The sequence below is a fragment of the Chiloscyllium plagiosum genome, chromosome 24 (genome assembly GCF_004010195.1).
Source record: "Chiloscyllium plagiosum isolate BGI_BamShark_2017 chromosome 24, ASM401019v2, whole genome shotgun sequence".
NCBI classification, from domain to species: Eukaryota; Metazoa; Chordata; class Chondrichthyes; order Orectolobiformes; family Hemiscylliidae; genus Chiloscyllium; species Chiloscyllium plagiosum.
The window spans coordinates 48871867-48891108 of NC_057733.1; the positions used below are offsets into that span (position 1 = coordinate 48871867).

Below are 19242 nucleotides of genomic sequence, written 5' to 3' on the forward strand. Positions count from 1 at the left end.
CTGCATCTACCACTTATTCTGGCGTTCATTCCCAATATGAACAATCCTGACTGAAAACATGCTATAAAAGGTCACCCTTCTACTCTCCAGTGAAAGAAGTCCCATTCTATCCTGCCTCTCCTTATAACTCAAACCATCCAGTCCCAAAAGCATCCTAGTACATCTTTGCTGAACCCTCTCCAATTTAATAATTCCGTTCCTGCAGAAAGGCAACCAGAATCGCACATTAGTACTCCACAAGAGGCCTCACCAACATCCTGTACAACATCAACGTGACGTTTGAACTCCTATATTCAATGGTCTGAGCAATTGAGGCAAACATGCTAAACACCTTCTTAACCATCCGACCGACCCTGTGACACAAACTTCCAAGAACCCTTAGGTCTCTCTGTTCTTACCAGGATCTTACCATTAATTGTTTAAGTCTTGTCTTTGTTTGTTTTACCAAAATGCAATCCCTCACATATATCCAGATTTAGCTCCATCTGCCACTCCTCATCCCATTGATTCAACTGATCAAGATCTCTTTATAGTCTTGGACAACCTTCTTCACTGTCTACTGGACCACTCATTTTGGTGTCATCCGCAAACGTACGAACCGTGCCTCCTAAATTCTTATCCAAATCATTTTATATAAATGAGAAACAGAAGTGGACCGAACACCATGAAAAAAAAGGAATGGATAGACCAGGAAGTTAGACGTCAGTCAAACTACAATTGGTGGGGAAGTGGCTACTAAGATTAAGTCAGAATACATCAAACTGTGATTTACTGGGGATAGTCAACGTGGACTTGTTAAAGGAAGGTCATGTTTGATAAATTTGATTCAATTTTGAGGAGGCATCCAGGTGCGTTGATAAGGTTCATATATTTGATGTGGTGTTTCAGCAAGGTTTTTGATAAAAGTTTCACATGGCAGATTTGTCAACACAGTAAGAGCACACAGTATCCCAAGCCAAAATGGCACATACGATCCAAAATTGGCTGAGAGGCAGGAAGCAGGATGTGATAGTGAGGTATGCTTCTGTGGCTGGACCTATCACCTTTACCCCTTCCTCCATCCACCTAACGCAGTCTCAGCTACCTTCTCCCAAGCCCCACCCCCTCCCATTTACCTCTCCACCCCCAAGGCTTCCAGCCTCATTCCTGATTGAAGGGCTCCTGCCCGAAACATCGATTTTCCTGCTCCTCGGATGCTGCCTGATCTGCTGTGCTTTTCCAGCACCACTCTAATCTTGACTCTGATCTCCAGCATCTGCAGTCCTCATTTTCGTCAAGTGGGATTCTGCAGAGTTCAGTGCTGGGCTCTTCCTGTTAGTGGTGTACATTAATGATATGGACTTAAATGTAGAGGGTACAATCAAGATGATCACAGATGACATGAAAGTTGGTATGGTGGTAAATAATAAGGATAGCTGTAAACTGTCAGAGGAGATCAACAGACTGGTCAGCTGTACAGAGCAGTGGAAAATGGAATTCAACCTAGGATCTAGGATCAGAGTACCTAGGATCAGAAAGACCTTGATACGCGTATTGACAGAGCCCTGAAGGTACCAGGCCAGATGTAATTAAGAAAGCATATAAGAAACTTGCATTTATTCACCAAGCACAAAATACAAATAGAGGTAGGATATTCTGGAACTACATAAAACACTGGTTCGGTCCAAACTGGAGTACTGTGTGCAGTTCTGGTTGTCGCATTGTAGGAAAGATGCAAAGGAGGGATAACAGGACACTGCCTGGGCTGGAGGGTATGAGCTACAAAGAAACATTGGACAGGCTAGGATTATTTTCTTTGGAGCATTAAAAGGTTGAGACAGGACCTATAAAGGTGTATAAAATCATGAACGGCACTGACAAGGTGGATAGGAAGGCATTTTTCTCCCGTTCGTAGAGTGGTCAATGACCAGAAGGTATAAATTTGAGGCATGGTTAAAAGTTAAGAGGAGAGTTAAGGAACAATATGTTCAACCAAAAGGAGTTGAGTATGGAATTTTCCCCAAAGGCTGGTTGACTAAAACTCTCCAAACACTTAAGCAGTATTTAAACATTCATTTGCGTTGTCACAGCCTCTAGGGATATAGGCCAAGAGCTGGAAAATGATATTAGTGTAGTCAGATTTTTAAATCCACTGGTGCAGACACAATGGGTCTTAAACACATATGGTTGCACAACTAGAGTGCACCACCATTGCCTCACAGCCTCAGCTGGTGCTGACATCACCAGAAAACAACTCATGAATTCAGCTACAATTACCTGGTGCTGTTAATCTTAGGAGCTAAATGTTGCCATCAATACAAAACCAGCAGTTTAAAACCACCTGAAGGAGTCAGGGATATATTCCTGTCACGAGGGATCAAGAGCTATGCACAGGAATTCCAGCAGGAAATAAATCTGTTATCCAACTACCATAAATGTATTTTCAAGTTGCCATACAAACTACAAAGATCCACTGATACATAAGGAATTTAACTATCATTCAACTCTATTGTAAACACCCTGAATAACATGCAGGAGGCAGAAAAAAATTGATATTTCTCAACATCACTGGCAATCTGCTAGAATATTTAATCAGTTTGTGTCTGTAGTATGTATTTTTCCCCCTAACTTTTGTAAAAACATCTTCCACTCATTCAACAGAGTAAAAGAAAACATCCATACTTTCTTGGGAATATACCAAGCTAGATTCCATCTTTATAAATTACTCTCTCCTGTGCCACAAATAGATCTGCTACAATGCAGCTAACCAAGGTATCAGCTCTGTCTCAAGATCTACCAATCACATTCCAAGACCAGCTGTCTACACTATCAGCCTATGTCAACAGTGTAACGCTTCCGACTTCCATCAGCAATGCATCAAAATTGACAGATTGGCACAAACACTTCAGGCACAAACCCACAATCCGAAGCTTCTGACCTTTCATGTCTCCAACTGTGCATTTTCTTATCAAATTTCTAAACACATCAGTATTTATAGTATAATAGGTACCTGTGATGGCACACTGATGTAAATGTGGAGCTCCTAACACAGCGATATGAGTCTCATCCAGGACAACTACAGCAGCATGGTCGAATGATTTCTCACAATTTGGCAGCTGCAGCAGTAATGACTGAGGTAGAACCTGCTCTTGACCATCTGAATTGTTTAATGACAAAGGCATTTTGTAGATACAGCCATTGGAATCTGAGACAAAAGGAGGGAAAAAATTTCAGTTCCGGTGCACATGTTTCTCTTAAATACGTTCAATAGCATGAACTGCTCCTTTGTTGGCAAATGAACAGTATTAAGTGGATATAAAAATCAACCCTTTTACTGTAACATTAAGCAATGCAGGTGCTGCACAGGTTTTTGGACCAGCAAAATAAAGTAACACCAGCTGCTGCTGCTCATTTGTATCAGATGAATATGTGGGATGAATGATTTAATAAGATACAACAGTTGCTTAAATAATTGATTTCTGCAGCAAACAAAACTTTGAAGCAGTTATTTATAATTGAAATGACAATAATGATCGGATTTGACAAGACGAAGTTTAGAATATAGTGCAAAATAGTGGAATTCCAGATATAAAATCACAAGACAGTAAGAAATGGAAACAGAAGTAGGCTGTTCAGTCCCTCAAGCCTGCTTCACTATTTAACAGGGTCATAGTTGATCCAACATGCCTCACGTTCACTTTTCCTGCATTCCCTGACCTGAATAGAAATATGGATTTAAGTTTGCTCGCTTAGCTGGAAGGTTTGTTTTTAGATGTTTTGTCACCACACTAGGTAACATCATTAGTGAGCTTCCGTTGAAGCACTGGTGTTAGTAACCTGCTTTCTATTTATGTGTTTAGATTTCCTTGGGTTGGTGATGTCATTTCCTGTAGTGATATCATTTCCTGTTCTTTTTGTCAGAGGGTGGTAAATGGAGTCTGAATCAGTGTGTTTGTTGAATGTGTTCCGGTTGAAATGCCATGCTTCGAGGAATTCTCGTGCATGTCTAAGTTTGGCTTGTCCTAGGATGGGTGTGTTGTCCCAGTCGAAGTGGTGTCCTTCCTCATCTGTATGTAAAGATACTAGAGAGAGTGGGTCATATCTTTTTGTTGCTAGTTGACGTTCATGTATCTTGGTGGCTAGTTTTCTGCCTGTTTGTCCATTAGCTGCCGTTTTAGTGTGTTGGTGTGTTTGTGGGCTATCATGACGCCAAGAGGTCTGAGTAGTGTGGCAGTCATTTCTGAGATATTCTTTGATATAGGTAATGAATGGCTAGAGTTTCTGGACGTATTTTGTCTGATTGTTTGGGTTTGTTGCTGAGAAATCGGCTGACTGTGTTCATTGGGTACCCATTCTTTTTGAATACACTGTATAGGTGATTTTTCTCTGCTCTTCGTAGTTATTCTGTGCTACAGTGTATGGTGGCTCATCGAAATAATGTTCTAATGCAGCTTTGATGGTGGTTGTTGGGATGATTGCTTCTGTAGTTCAGTATTTGGTCCATATGTGTTGTTTTCCTGTAGTCGCTGGTTTGAAGTTCCCCATTGGCTGTTCGCTCCACTGTGACATCTTGGAAATGGCAGTTTGTTGTTGTTTTCCTCTTCTTTAGTGAACAGAAATATCAAACAATTTGTCAAAATTTGAAACACATGATACGGTGGGGGCTCTTGAAAGGGCAGATGCTGTGGATGTTCCCTACCATGGGGGACATCTAAAACTGGGAGCACTCTGGAAAAATAATGGGATCCGCCCCCAAGGACTGAGAGGAAGGGAAAATTTGTTCTCCAAGTGTTTTAAGTATCACAAATTCTCTTTTCCAGGGAGCTGTGAGGCTAAATCATTAAATATATGCAAGATTCAGTAAGACAAATATTTATTTGTCAAGATTATTTGGAGGGAGTGGAATGAAGTGAAGGCAATCAAATCAGCTATGAATGAACAGCAGAATGTAATCGAGGGGCTGAAGGCCTCTCTGTGCTCTTAAAAACATGCAGCAATGAAATATAAATACTGAAAAGGTAAACATAGGCTTCAGCTATATGCCAATGGTTGTAAAGAGATCATGTAGAATACAGATGGATCAGGGATAGCTGTGCTTTCCTTCTTCTCTATGCCACATCATTCATCCAACATGTCAACTACATTTGAAAACACTTTCACCAGGTTGTATTTTCAATTCTACTGAAGGCAGTGGATTTTTAAAAATTGATAATAGCCTTGTGACAGACCAGCAAGTTAGTTTGACAAAGGCATTGCAGAATTCCCAATTTTTAAGGTTGCAATTAAAGTAACTGAGTGGCTGAATAGCTGCAATCTTCACTGCCCCTTTTCAACTACTGGAATTGTTATACTAATAATATTGTTTCAGACATCTCACTATCATTAAACCTGAAATTTTCTCAAAATAAAATTAATAATGAATGTGGTTTGCCTGTTCAAATCCTCTAACAGTGTAGCATGATCTCATGCTACATGTGCTGGGTCTAGTCATAATACTGTAGCAACCAGAGCAATGAGCCCAACACAGTCTGCCACCAGTGCGGCTGGACTGGTAACACCAGATTATAATCCCTTTGGAATGTGCCTACTATGCTCAGGCCTAATGCTGCTCCAAATTTCAATGGAAATTGTAGAGTTGACAGAAAGTATGCCTTTAGCATAAATGGTGCCAATATTATAAAACTATTATTTGCAGTACAATATCAAAGAATACTTCAAGAAAATACATCTTTATATCCACTCCTAAATGGTGGCTAGACACATGACTGATCAAATATCATCAGCATTCATCCACTAATTATTGTCAAATGATATGCAAAATAATTACAATAAGGTTGTACTTATCAAGATACAATATATTGCTTGCATATTATATAGATTCAATGTCAACTTCTTCACTGTTTTCAGATTTATGAACAGTCCTCTCATATTTGAATTGATCTTTGTCTGCACCTTTTCTGTAGCTGTAACACTATATTCTGCATTCTGTTCTGTTACTGATGTACTTAGTAAGTTATGACTTGTTTGGTTAGCATGCAAAACAAGATTTTTCACTATCTCAGTACATATGACAAAAATAAATCAAATCTATAAGTCAGACAAGCATGTTCTAAACTATTCACGTAAACTATGCATAACAAATTAGATCAAATGTAACTTACATAAACACAAAAGGATGATACTCTCTTGTTTATTGGAAAGCACAAAACTCAAAGGACAGCCATTCTCTTCTGAATCCAGTTTAAACTTTTGCCGTACATTGTGGTTTACTTTCTCTGCATACAGATGGTACATTCCACTCTATAAATAGAAAAGGCTTTGAATTGAAAACAAACATCCATCAAATTAGCACCTTTCCATGCATACTATGGGACAATAATTGCAGAATGGAGATAAGCTAAAACTAATATCAAACCCAAGAATAGGGACAAGGCAAGAGAGAGAGAAGTACTAACATGTGAAATGTTAAACAGACTGACAAAAAAAATATATGTATTAATCTAGCAATAAAATGAACTGATAAGGTGAAGTGAAAAAATAATAATAAAGACAAAAGGGTCTGTACCTGAATGCATGCAGATAGCAGTAGAATTAAATAAATATGTTCTGACAGCCACTACTGAGACATGGTTGCAGGATGACAGACTGGTAACCTTGAATGTTGAACATGTTTTGGAAGAAGAAATTGGAAAAAGATTGCTGGGTGACTGTCAATTAATGTGGGTATCAGCATAATAGAGAGGACTGACTCAAGTTAAGAAAATTTAAACATATAAGTAGTTTGGGTGGAGATGAGAAATGATAAAGACCAGAAGTCACTTGTGGAAGTGGTACACAGGCCGCTGAACAGTAACCACATGATTACTGTTACCTTTAGCTATCGCTCCTTGTAATAACGTCTGGTTATAATCATGGGTGATATTTATTTTCCTTCAGACTGGACAAATGAACTCAGCAAAGGAAGCCTAGAAAAGAAGTTTATAGATCTTGTTTGGATAGATAATGCATTAGAAGCATGATTTGGAGCCAACCAGAGAACAGGATATTCGAGCTGGTCCTGTGCAACAAGATAGGATCAATTAATAACTTTGTAGTAAAGACTTCTAAGCGAATTTTATATTTAGTTTGAGGGAACAAAGAAGGTCAAATATTGGTTTTTAAGTCAAGGGTAATGATGAGGAAATGAAAGTTGAGTTAGCTAAAGTGAACTGGCAAATTAAGTTAAAAGGTAGGTCAATAAAGATACAGTGGCATACATTTAAGGGACTTTTTGAGAATACGCAGATTAGATACACTGGGCTAACTAAAAATGTTCATATGGTTTCATGCTTAAAAAATAATTACACACCAATTACACACCCGGTCAGAAGGTTAGACAGCTGTTGGGAAAGTTTGAAACTAATCTGGTATGGAAATAGGGCACAGAGTGGATGCAAAGTAAAGAACATGGTCCGAACAGATGTAGAAGGATGCTAGGACAGTCTAGTTGGTGGAGAGAACATGGGCAGGATAAGACACATGGGAGGCCCATAAAGCTAACTTGTATATATTTTAATGTAAAGAGCTTGTCTGGCAAGGCAGATGAACACAAAATTGATCAGCATGATGAGCCTTTATTTCAATATTTAATATGTTCAAGCACTACAGCAGGGCTTGGCCCAATAATCTGCAGACTGACACTTCAGTACTTCCAAGCTGACAACCGAGTAACAATAGGAAAACTGACCGAAGTAACGGGCAGAGCATCTCATTTCACAGCATGAAATATTTTGTTGATGACCAACATGTACTCCAGTTTTATTCAAATTGAAGAATTAAAAAAAAACACAGGGTGTAGACATCTTTGGAACTCATTGCTTATTCATAATTTCACTATGAAGGCAGTGAAGGTACTCCCATAGGGTTCTAATATAAAGAATTCCAGAATTTTGACCCTGCAACAGTTAAGGCATGGTGACCTGAACAAATGTGAACTTTTGCAGGGATATTGGGTGTGATATACCCATGTCCTAATTGGAAAAGGCTGCAGTTTTTGGGAGATAGTACTGTACAAATCTTGGTGGGATGCTGTGGTGCAGTTTTGTCTAGTAAGTACACTGCTACTACAGTGATAGTGCAAGGGGCTGATATTTACGCAGGCTCTGTTCAAGCTGTATCAATTCAATGTACTTTTTTTCCCTACCTGTTCGGTGACAAAGACGACCACAGGGCTTCCAGCTTCCAGTAAAACGTCACTCCACCTACAAGTAAATTACATATTTATTGGAAAACTTAACAAACGTAACTGCTACATCTGTTAGCTACAAAGACTTTAAAGAGCAACAGAAAACTACATGGAAATTTAAGCTGTTACAAAACCTTTAAGAGTCTTATCACTTTGAGAAATGATTAAGTTTAAATTTAATGGTTTATAGTATTATATTAGATCACTGTTTTGTAATTCTCTCATTGATATTGCTTAGTAGCCGTGTGGTTAAAGAAGGCAGACAGAAACAAGTGAAGATTGAGTGAGGAAGTGAGGAAAGAACAACAGATGATTGTTCAGTCAGCTGACTTCCAAAGACAACTCTGGGCATTGTTGATATCACTCACTCAAAGTTAGTGAGATATATATAAAATTTTTCAAAAGTCAGGATTCCTGCTCCTGATTATAATACAGGCATGTTTGGTGAAGACAGAGTTTAACTAAGTGAACTTGACTGTTAAATAAGCAAACATGACTTCAGCAAGGCAGCAGAGAGCTGTTGGCTCTTTATACCTCAGCATAGATTAGCAAAGCCAGGACTTAGATCTTCCTACTCCAGTCAGCTGACTACCAAATTCTGTACATTCTTAATGCAATCATAGGATGTAGGTGCCACTGATAAGATAGCATTTGTTGCCCATCCCTAATTGCCCAGAACCAAATATGTCATTTCGGAGGATTATAAGAGTTGACCACGTCATTGTAGATCTGAAGTCATATATAGGCCAGATCAGGTAAGAATTCCTTTTATAAAAAAAATTAGTGATTCAGATGGCTTTTAAAGACAACTGATGACAGTTCTGTTGTCACCACTGAGACTTGATCCATATTCCAGATATTTTTTATTAATTTTCGTTTAAATTCCACCAGCTGCCTTGGTTAGATGCGAATCTATAAACAGAGCATTAGCCCAGGACTCTGGATTTCATGTGTAGTTACACTGCCATCAAGCCTGTCTACTCTCAACCTTTTATCCATTAAACAGCCTTTCTAATCCAACATTTGCAAGGTGAGCCATATTTTCAACCATTTACCTACTCATCACAAAAATACAAACATGTTTTAATTATATTTTCAATGCCATTTCACAAAATTTCTCCACAAAAAAAAAGAGAAACTGAACATAAACATGAACATAGGGGGAGATGATGGCCAACTGGTATTGCTAGACTATTAATCCAGAAACTCAGCTAATGTCTGGGAACCCAAGCTCAAATACCACTATGACAGCAATGGAGAAGTTTGAATTCAATTATAAAAAGCTGTAATTAAGAATCTATTGATGACCATGAAACCACTGTTGACTGTCAGGAAAAAAAAACTCACCTGGCTTACTGATGTCCTTTAGTGAAGGAAATCTACCATCTGTAGGTCTGACCTACATGTGACTTCAGACCCACAGTGACGTGATTGACTCTTAACTGCCTTCTGAAATGGCCTTGCTAGCCACTCAGATCAAGGACAGCGAGGGACGGGCAATAAATACTAGCCAGTTAGCAACACCCACATCCCATGAGTGAATAAACAAAAATGAAGTAAACAAACAAGTTATGCAAAGGAGTATTTTGAAACAATGCTCAAAGCAGTGTTAGTGATACAAACCTGATGACTTCATCTTTTGATAAGACACTTTCCAGATCTTGCTGTGGAGCTGACAGAAGGACATCAAGTTGTCTCACACTTCCCCTTTCAAAAATTACCAGAGGTTCAATGTCAGGTAGAGTGTGTATTTGGTAAATCTTGCTTTCTAGCTGAAATGTTGGAAAAAAGAATCAGATGGATCAACAAGGACAATTAACAAGTTGTCTCTTAAGCCCTTAACGCAAACATCTTTCTAATTCATTACTGAAAAATCATTTTCTTCAATTATATCACTGAAATATGAATACAAACAAATAAATAAAAGCAGATTAAACAAATAGCTAAATATTTAATAAAGGCAACTAACTTAATTGTATGTCACTGAAGATACAGTAAAGGGAACCCTGCTCAACAAGTTATTTTCTGTTGCTGACTCAGTTTCTCCCTTACTTGCGCACAGTTAGTTTTTTCTTTCCTGAAGATAGACATTTCCCTCCTGAGGTGAATGACATCCTTCCAACTCTTGAAGGAATTGTTGTAGTTTGAAGTAGCTTCTTAAAGTACGACACATAAATTTACATGTATAGCCTGGGAGCGAGCACATTCAAAGAACAAGAAAATATTTAAAATACTCCCCCCACAGTATATTACTCCCTGCTGATACATGTTTGTACCAACCTGACGCATCTCCCATTCTAAATTTACATGCGACAATTACAATACATTTGCCTTTGCAAGCTTGTTATCCTGACTGCAGAGTCTCTGGCTACTAGTTCTAACTTGACTGCTTTCCAGGGAAAATAAATTCATAGCCCCCTCCCACCTACGAATAGCTGAAATCTCTGATGCCGAAATTAAGGGTCAAGCAAAAATAAAAACAGAACTTTCATAAAGATTCTTCTTGGCAAATATTTCTGGTATTATCTTCATTTGGGTCTGTTCTAAGATGCAAATTAACACAGACTGCCTGACATTCTAAAATGCCCCACAGTGGCTAGATTCTGCAACTGCATCTTGCCAACTGACCCACAAAAGAAAAAGTGAAAAGGGCATGACCAAACAGAGCAGTTGGGTGTGAAAAGAACAACAGTAGTAGATCTTCCAGTCCCTTTATCTCTGTGTATCATTTGATTTCATAACAGACAACGTGCAGTTTAAATCCATTTACTCAAATTGATCTGTAAACTTTAAATAGTCTGTTAGATTTTTATGTGGCAATCTCAGACTTCAAATGGCACCAGCTTCAACAGGTTGTTGGGGAAGGGTGGGATCTAAAGGTTATGGCTCTTTGCTTTAGATTCCGACACCTCTCCGCATGTTGGCCCAGCTGATCAAGATCCTGTTGTAGTCTGAGGAAACCTTCTTCGCTGTCCACTATACCTCCAATTTTGGTGTCATCAGTAAACTTACTAACTATATCTCTTATGCTCACAGCCAAATCATTTATATAAATGATGAAAAGTAGAGGACCCCGCACTGATCCTTGTGGCACTCCACTGGTCACAGGCTTCCAGTCTGAAAAACAACCCTCCACCACCACCCTCTGTCTTCTATCTTTGAGCCAGTTCTGTATCCAATTGGCTAGTTCTCCCTGTATTCCGTGAGATCTAACCTTGCTGATCAGTTTCCCATGGCGAACCTTGTTGAACGCTTTACTGAAGTCCATACAGATCATGTCCACCGCTCTGCCCTCATCGATCCTCTTTGTTACTTCTTCAAAGAACTCAATCAAGTTTGTGAGACATGATTTCCCACGCACAAAGCCCTGCTGACTATCCCAAATCAGTCCTTGCCTTTCCAAATACGTGTACATCCTGTCCCTCAGGATTCCCTCCAACAACTTGCCCACCACCGATGTCAGACTCACTGGTCTATAGTTTTATGGGCCAAATGCGGGCAAATGGGACACGTTAGATGAGGATATCTGGTCGGCATGGTTAAGGTGGACCGAAGGGTCTGTTTCCGTGCTGACTCTATGACCTTCAATAATGGACAATCCTCAAGAGGCAAGTCGTACCTCAAACTTCATTTATGAAGCTAATAGTTGTTTCTGGTGTTTGCACTGGTCGCCAAACTGCTGTAGCTGCTGGTTTATATACACCAACACACAGGAGATATCACCATTTCTCATCAGCAAGAGACTTCCAGATGAACAGTCTATTTTTAGGACTGTTATGTCACATTGCAAGCAACACTGAAGCAGAGCCTTCATTTGGTGCCAGATCTCTCACCCATACTTAAGAATCTTGGGGACATGGTAGTGTTCCACTCTGCACACAGGCCCTATCTACATTTTGATTGATGCCAACACCCTTGGGGGAATCTGCATTTCAGAGGACGCTGCATTTATGATTTTGACCTAGCAGGATGCATCCATACTGTATCACACATAATAAAGATGGAAATTGTTAGGTTACTTTTCCTGGTAGCTGCAAGTTGTCCATGTTTCTTAGCCATGTAGCATGGTACTGAGGACACAGACATTTGGTCCTAAGAGTCAGATTCATGCTATCCTTTACATGTTTCACGAGTTAGCCAAAGGTTTACCTGTTTCCCCAATGCTTTCCTAAGCTCTGCATCACGGAACAGACTATCTACCCCAATTGACTCAGAATTTCTCAAATCCCTTTCAAAACACTATAATATCATTTAAGTAATCAGGGTAGAGACAAAATACATGAGCCATCATGACAATCATTTACCCATAAGGGAATGTAAACATGTAAGTCGTCTTCATAATTTAACCTTATGAGCCCTAGTATCATTCCAATAAATCTGCATTTTAACCAATGTCAGTATTATATTTCTGGGATGCACCACAGGTAGTTCTTGTAGAACACGATGGTTAAGTTCTTTGCAACCCCATATTATTGAAAAATCGTGCTTTAGAAACAGTGCTTAAAGTGTTGGTTATGTAATCATGTTACAGACAACACATTTTTAAAAAAGTTAGCGCTTTAGAAACAGTGTCCCTAATATGTCAAGCACGTTGCAGTGAATTCATATTAAAGAAACACGCATTATAGCAGAACGACCTGTACCTCGAAATGAGTGCAATTGCCAGACAGAGTTTAACAAGATCTCTGTGCAAATGCAACAGTATCTCCATCCTAAAGAGCAACAGTGCCTTTGCCTTCATTATTTTCTTTTAGAGATTTTGAGAGATATCTGTACTTGGATCATTAAATCACTCAGGTTATCCAGTATATCAAAGCTGGCCATTCAGAATAAGGAACTTGGAAACAGAAAAGAATCAGAAGCATGGCTCAGAAGATGGGTCAATACCAATGTGACAGGACAGGCCGAATGGCCTGATTTCACGTAGCTTCTTTGTAGTTTCACAAAAGTATGTTCCTCTCTCTGAACCAATGTACTCCAAGAAAGGATTTTATTAACACGACAGAGTTGAGACTCCAAACTTTCCAAATGAGGTTGTTCTGTTTTGACTCCTCATGGTCATAGTCTGTAACTTAATGCAGAATCTAAGCTACTATATAAGTAACTACTGAGTCAGTAACTTGAAAGTAATGCAGATCAACATTACTAATACATCAAGATTGAAGCACCAATGAACCATCTGCAGCTGTAATGTATTTTAGGTAATTCTAAGAGGTAAGTGTGATCAATACAGCTGACATTGGGGTTTTCAACATATTTTGTAACTCTGTTGATTCACCTGTTATTCTAGTGCTTAAAATGTATAGAGTGAATATTCTATAAAGAAAACATAACAGAAAATATTTTAATGCTCTGCTGTATAACCATAAAAACTCCAAAGTACTATTTAATACAGCTTGTACTGCAGATTAAAATAAAACTCTTTCATAAAACTTGTAAATTAAACTAAATTCCTCATGGTTACACTCTATGTATATGGTTGTAAGTTGAATAGTTTTCATTCCGAATGACAAAATATTAGTTTCTGAAGTTAATTTGCTTTGTGTGGTACGCGAATCCATGTGAATCTCAACCTACTGTTGCTTTAAATGTTTTTTCCAGATTGACATCTTCATCATTCCAAATCCTTAAAACCTAGAAGGGATTTAAAAAAACTAATGTTAAAATTTAACATTATGTGCAGTCCAATCTAAATCCTTTCATTCTTTTTTAAATCAACCTGTTCAGAGGTGTTACTACATACATAATATTGAACCTACATCTCCTGGCTCAGAGGCAGAAATCCTCTGTCTAGATTGTTCTTTTTATATCCAAAGCGCTCTTGCACACAACCAAATAGTTTTCCCACCAACAAATCACTGACATTTTCTCCAACTACTAACCACCGCCACCACTAAATCATCCATGTAGCCAATTAGAAATTTACATACAAAGTCCATTACAGGCAAATCTAAAGCCTTGCATTATTAATTCTTTGCATCTGTTATTAACAAAGTAGTTCTGAGTTAGGGGCAGAATTAGCTGGATGCAGAATTTGTATCTCAATTGTTCTGAAAGGTTGGCTGTAATTGTATCATGAAGAGCCTCAAACCATTATCATGATCTCACTGAAATTTCCAACTTGCACCAAACAAATGAATCACAAAACCAATATCCTTCAGAGGGCTGTGATACGGTAGTAGAGTTCCTGCCTCTGAGCCAGGAGACCTTATTCCACCTGCTCCAGAGGTGTGTCATAACATCTTTGAACAGATTGATAAGAAAATATAAAAAGAGCAGACTGTATTTGATCCCAGTTACAGACCTCAAGGAAAATAGGTCTTCTTTGGAAAAGCCCAAACAACACATCACATTGTAAGATGTAAAATTGAAAAAAAATTGGTCATTTATCACAAGTAATGGAATGCTACAAAAGAAACAATAAAGGCCATACCAATAGTTGAAAAGAAATGTTTTAAAACTGCAAGTTCACCAAATTTTTCATTGATTACACTGTATGAAGCACCTCAACCTGTTACACTAATGACTCTATATAAATATGTGCCTTTATTATTACACATTCACACTGACAACCCAGCTGTGTATGAGATGGGGGGGGGGGGGGGGGGGGGGAGTGGGGCGCTCTGCACATGTAGCATGTACTTCAAAAGTATCCCAATAAGCACTTTGTGCTATTGTGTGAACATGAAAATTATTAAATAAATCTTCAAGTTTTTCTTTGTAACTACACTGAAAGCATGGGTGGGAGTGTCCACAATTTAAATAAGTTTATTAAAAGTCCACACTGTCAAAGGGAATGCAAAGTCTTCCTTGAAAATATTGAGTTATAAGACTCTCAAATCATGTTTCAACTTTACCAAAGACACAAAATGCAGAACTACCTGAATTTCAAATTTCTTTATATTGTTACCTTATGATCTTGCACAACAACAAATTCTCCAGTTTGGCTGTTATAAACAGCAGGGCATGAGATTTTTTGGGTTTGCTTGACCGTCCAACTTCCGAGCGGCTTTTGGTCTGATACCTTTGCAAAACCAAACAGAGAATACAGAAGATGTAAATTTTATTAATGTAAATGCTTTTTCAGATTCTTGCGACTTGAGACTGCATAGGAGACATTCAAATGGGATTGTGCCTCTCAGGTGAATGCTGGAAAGTGCACTGCGTTCCCACTATCTTGCCAATATTCATCAAGCAGCATCGTAAAGTATTGAATATCAAACTGTGTCTGGAAATCTCACACGAAAATCAATTACATGCCGTGTTTCCTACATTACAAAAGTGACTACAGAGTTCTATGCAGACGACACTAAGGTCGGTGGAGTTGTGGATAGTGACGAAGGATGTTGTAGGTTACAGAGAGACATAGATAAGCTGCAGAGCTGGGCTGGGAGGTGGCAAATGGAGTTTAATGCGGACAAGCGTGAGGTGATTCACTTTGGTCGGAGTAACCGGAATGCAAAGTACTGGGCTAATGCTAAGATTCTTGGTAGTGTAGATGAGCAGAGAGATCTCGGTGTCCAGGTACACAGATCCTTGAAAGTTGCCACCCAGGTTGACAGGGTTGTTAAGAAGGCAAACAGTGTTTTAGCTTTTATTAATAGAGGGATCGAGTTCCGGAACCATGACGTTATGCTACAGCTGTACAAAACTCTGGTACGGCCGCACTTGTGGAGTATTGTGTACAGTTCTGGTCACCGCATTATAAGAAGGATGTGGAAGCTTTGGAAAGGGTGCAGAGGAGATTTACTAGGATGGTGCCTGGAATGGAGGGAAGGTCTTACGAGGAAAGGCTGAGGGACTTAAGGCTGTTTTCATTAGAGAGAAGGTTGCAAGATGACTTAATAGAGACATATAAGATAACCAGAGAGTTAGATTACAGGGTGAACAGGGAGAGCCTTTTTCCAGGTATGGTGACGGTGAGCACAAGGGGACATAGCTTTAAATTGAGGGGTGATAGATTTAGGACAGATGTCAGAGGTAGTTTCTTTACTCAGAGAGTAGTAAGGGTATGGAATGCTTTGCCTGCAACGATCGTAGATTCGCCAACTTTAAGTACATTTAAGTCGTCATTGGACAAGCATATGGCCGTACATGGAATAGTGTAGGTTAGATGGGCTTCAGGTTGGTATAACAGGTCGGCGCAACATCGATGGCCGAAGGGCCTGTACTGCGCTGTAATGTTCTATATCGTTACAGGTTCCTACCCCCTACCCTCTGACCAAGGACGGGGCTGCTATTCTGTCCTCTCCATCTTTCAGGGATATATCGAATCGGAGGGAGCAGGGTCGGAAGTGGGCCGGGAGCGGGCTGGCTCGGGCCGGGAGCGGGCTGGCTCGGGCCGGGAGCGGGCTGGCTCGGGCCGGGAGCGGGCTGACTCGGGCCGGGAGCGGGCTGGCTCGGGCCGGGAGCGGGCTGGCTCGGGCCGGGAGCGGGCTGGCTCGGGCCGGGAGCGGACTCGGGCCGGGATGGACCAGGTTTCCCGGTAACGATGCCAACGCAAACCCGCTTTCCCGGCCCCGGCCCAAACACATCACAGACTCCACTTTCCTCTCCCACGGTTACTTCACCTTGTAGACGGTGACGGTCCGATCTTCACGAGTGACAACAACACGGTCCGGCCCAGCGGGCTCCACACCGCGCACGGCGGCAGCCCTCGATAAACCGCACAACGTGAAGCCCTCACACAACCGCGCCATCTTGCCTCCCTGCCTCCTTCTGGCGCCTGCGCATTGCCAGCGAGGCAACAGGCCAAAGTCTCCAGGCAAGGCGGCAGCCTATCTCTGGAAGCTTCCCCCCACACCGCCCTCTCACGGTGTGGAGGATCGCACACTGCCCAGTGGGACCTCCTCCTACAGCGCCCTCGAACGGTGTGGAGGATCGTGCACTACGCTGAGAGAATCTCCTCGCACAGCGCCCCCTCTCGCACAGTGGAAGACCACAGATGTAAATAGTGGCCTCTTATTGCGGCGCCCTCTAATGGTTCGGATGATCACACACGTTCGATGGCACAGTGTCCTCAAATGGCATGGAAGATAATGCAGTGTTTGTGCTATGGCCTGTGTTACAGAGACACAAGGTGGTACAACACTGAAACACACCATGCCACTGTGCCCTCTCACATTACGTGGAGGTGCAGATGTTGGATTGGGTTGGACAAGGTTAAAAAAACTCATGATTATCACCATTGTTAACAGCTGACCTGAGAATGCAACTTTTTAAAAAAAGGTTTTGTGATTTACACATGAAAGAGGTGAAACTATCATGGTATTCAAACAGCTGAAAGACTTAACAGACAATCAATTTTTCAATGTATAATTTCAGTTACATCACACTGTAAATTTTTGCTATAAATTCTGTGTTAGGATTGAGCCCTCCACTATCACCTGATAAAGGAGTGACACTCCGAAAGCTAGTGTGCTTCCAATTAAACCTGTTGGACTATAACCTGGTGTTGAATGAATGAGATAGACAGAGGAATTGGATTGATATGGAAATAATAAAGAAGATTTGAAAGTCAAGACATTACTTGAATGGGAACCAAAGAAGATTAATGAGCTCACTGCTGAGAGAAGAGCAGGAGCCACTATGGTGGGCAATGTTTTGAATAACCATGACTTTCTGGTGGGTGGAATGTGACAAAGCAGTACATAATTAGCTTGTCAATTCTGTACCAGCTTTCTACAAAGATAACTCACCTTGTCCTCCATTTTCCCTCTTACTCTGAACCATGTTTAGATGCTTATCTGATTCCCTTTTGAAACCAGTTATATCTGCATTCACCACACCCACAGGCAATATTTTCCAGCTCCTAAACACACGCTGTGTTCAAATGCTTTCTCGTATCAGCCTTTTTAATAATCACTTTAAGTCCATTCTCTGGTTCTCAACCCCCTTGTCAAAGGGATTCTCCAACCTATCCCTGTAACTGAAGTCCTTCATCTTTGGAACTAATCTTGTATATATTTTCTGTGTCGTCTTCAAAGTTTCATGTCCTTGCTAATGAGCAGTGCGTGGAATTAGATGCAACATTTCAGTTGAGGCTAAACCAGTGCTTTCTAAATGTTTGTCACTACTTCCTGACACACTTGTGGAGAGACACAAACAAAGCTGCACATTACAAAGGAGTGTTGACTCAATAGATTAAGTGGTGCGCTAATCGTCTTAAAACTCAATTTACGAGGAGGTGATAGCTTTGCTGTAGGGATTTGCTTTCACTTAATTAAAAAAATCCTTTCTTTTGTATTCTACATCTTAATTTATAAAGCCCAGGATTCCATTAGCTTTTTAATTATTTTCAACTTTCCTGGCACCTTCAATAATTTGTGTACATAACCACAGACCTCTAATTTAGACACTCCTTTTAGAATTATTTTATATTGCCTTTCCATGTTCTTCCACCAATACAGACTTCTTTGTACTGGTTCACAATAAATTTCAACTTTCCCCAATGTCTTCCCAACATACCAGCCCTCCCAAGTCCCCTTGAACACATTCCCTGTCCTTCTCACAGGTCACAATACTCATAACATTTGTGTCATCTGGCAGATTAAGTGCACCTTCAGCTTCCTGGTCAAGTCTCAGCTTCTGAAATGCTTACCCTAATCATTGCCTATTGCTGTCTTCATTCTTACTTGTGTCCATCTAACACTATTTCCTTATTTCCTTATTATTTTCAGACTTAATTATTTCAACATTCTCCTGGCTCCAACCTTATTAATTCTAATTATTGTTTGCCTAAAACACTAATGTCCGTGTTGTTGGAAAAAAACATCTGGCTCACTTGGTATCCTTTTGGGATGGATACTGCTATCTTTACCCAGTCTGACCTACATGTGACTCCAGACCCACAGTAATGTGGTTGACTCTTAACTGCCCTCTGGGCAATTAGGGATGAGCAAACTAACCAGTGAGCCTACATTCTATGAATCAATTAAAATTAATTCTGTCAAATATCAAACTCTGCTTGCTTTTCGTCTTTGTCCTCACTAACCTACATTGTTCTCTAATGATTCAGAATTAAAATCCTCACCCCCACT

The 19242-nt window shown here is 40.0% G+C and overlaps 1 protein-coding gene across 1 annotated transcript in view; it reads right to left on the minus strand.

Annotated features, from left to right (window-relative positions):
- Nucleotides 1–16944, minus strand: part of nol11 (nucleolar protein 11) — a 29286-nt gene extending 12342 nt beyond the window's left edge. Inside the window, exons 1-7 of the mRNA XM_043715059.1 lie at nt 16774–16944; nt 15114–15227; nt 13781–13837; nt 9827–9975; nt 8162–8219; nt 6141–6279; nt 2990–3184 (exon numbers count right to left, since the gene is read on the minus strand). Of these exons, the coding sequence (XP_043570994.1) occupies nt 2990–3184; nt 6141–6279; nt 8162–8219; nt 9827–9975; nt 13781–13837; nt 15114–15227; nt 16774–16902 (841 nt within the window). The 5' untranslated portion in view covers nt 16903–16944. The remainder of the gene's footprint in view (nt 1–2989; nt 3185–6140; nt 6280–8161; nt 8220–9826; nt 9976–13780; nt 13838–15113; nt 15228–16773) is intronic.
- Between the last annotated feature and the right edge of the window lie 2298 nt (nt 16945–19242).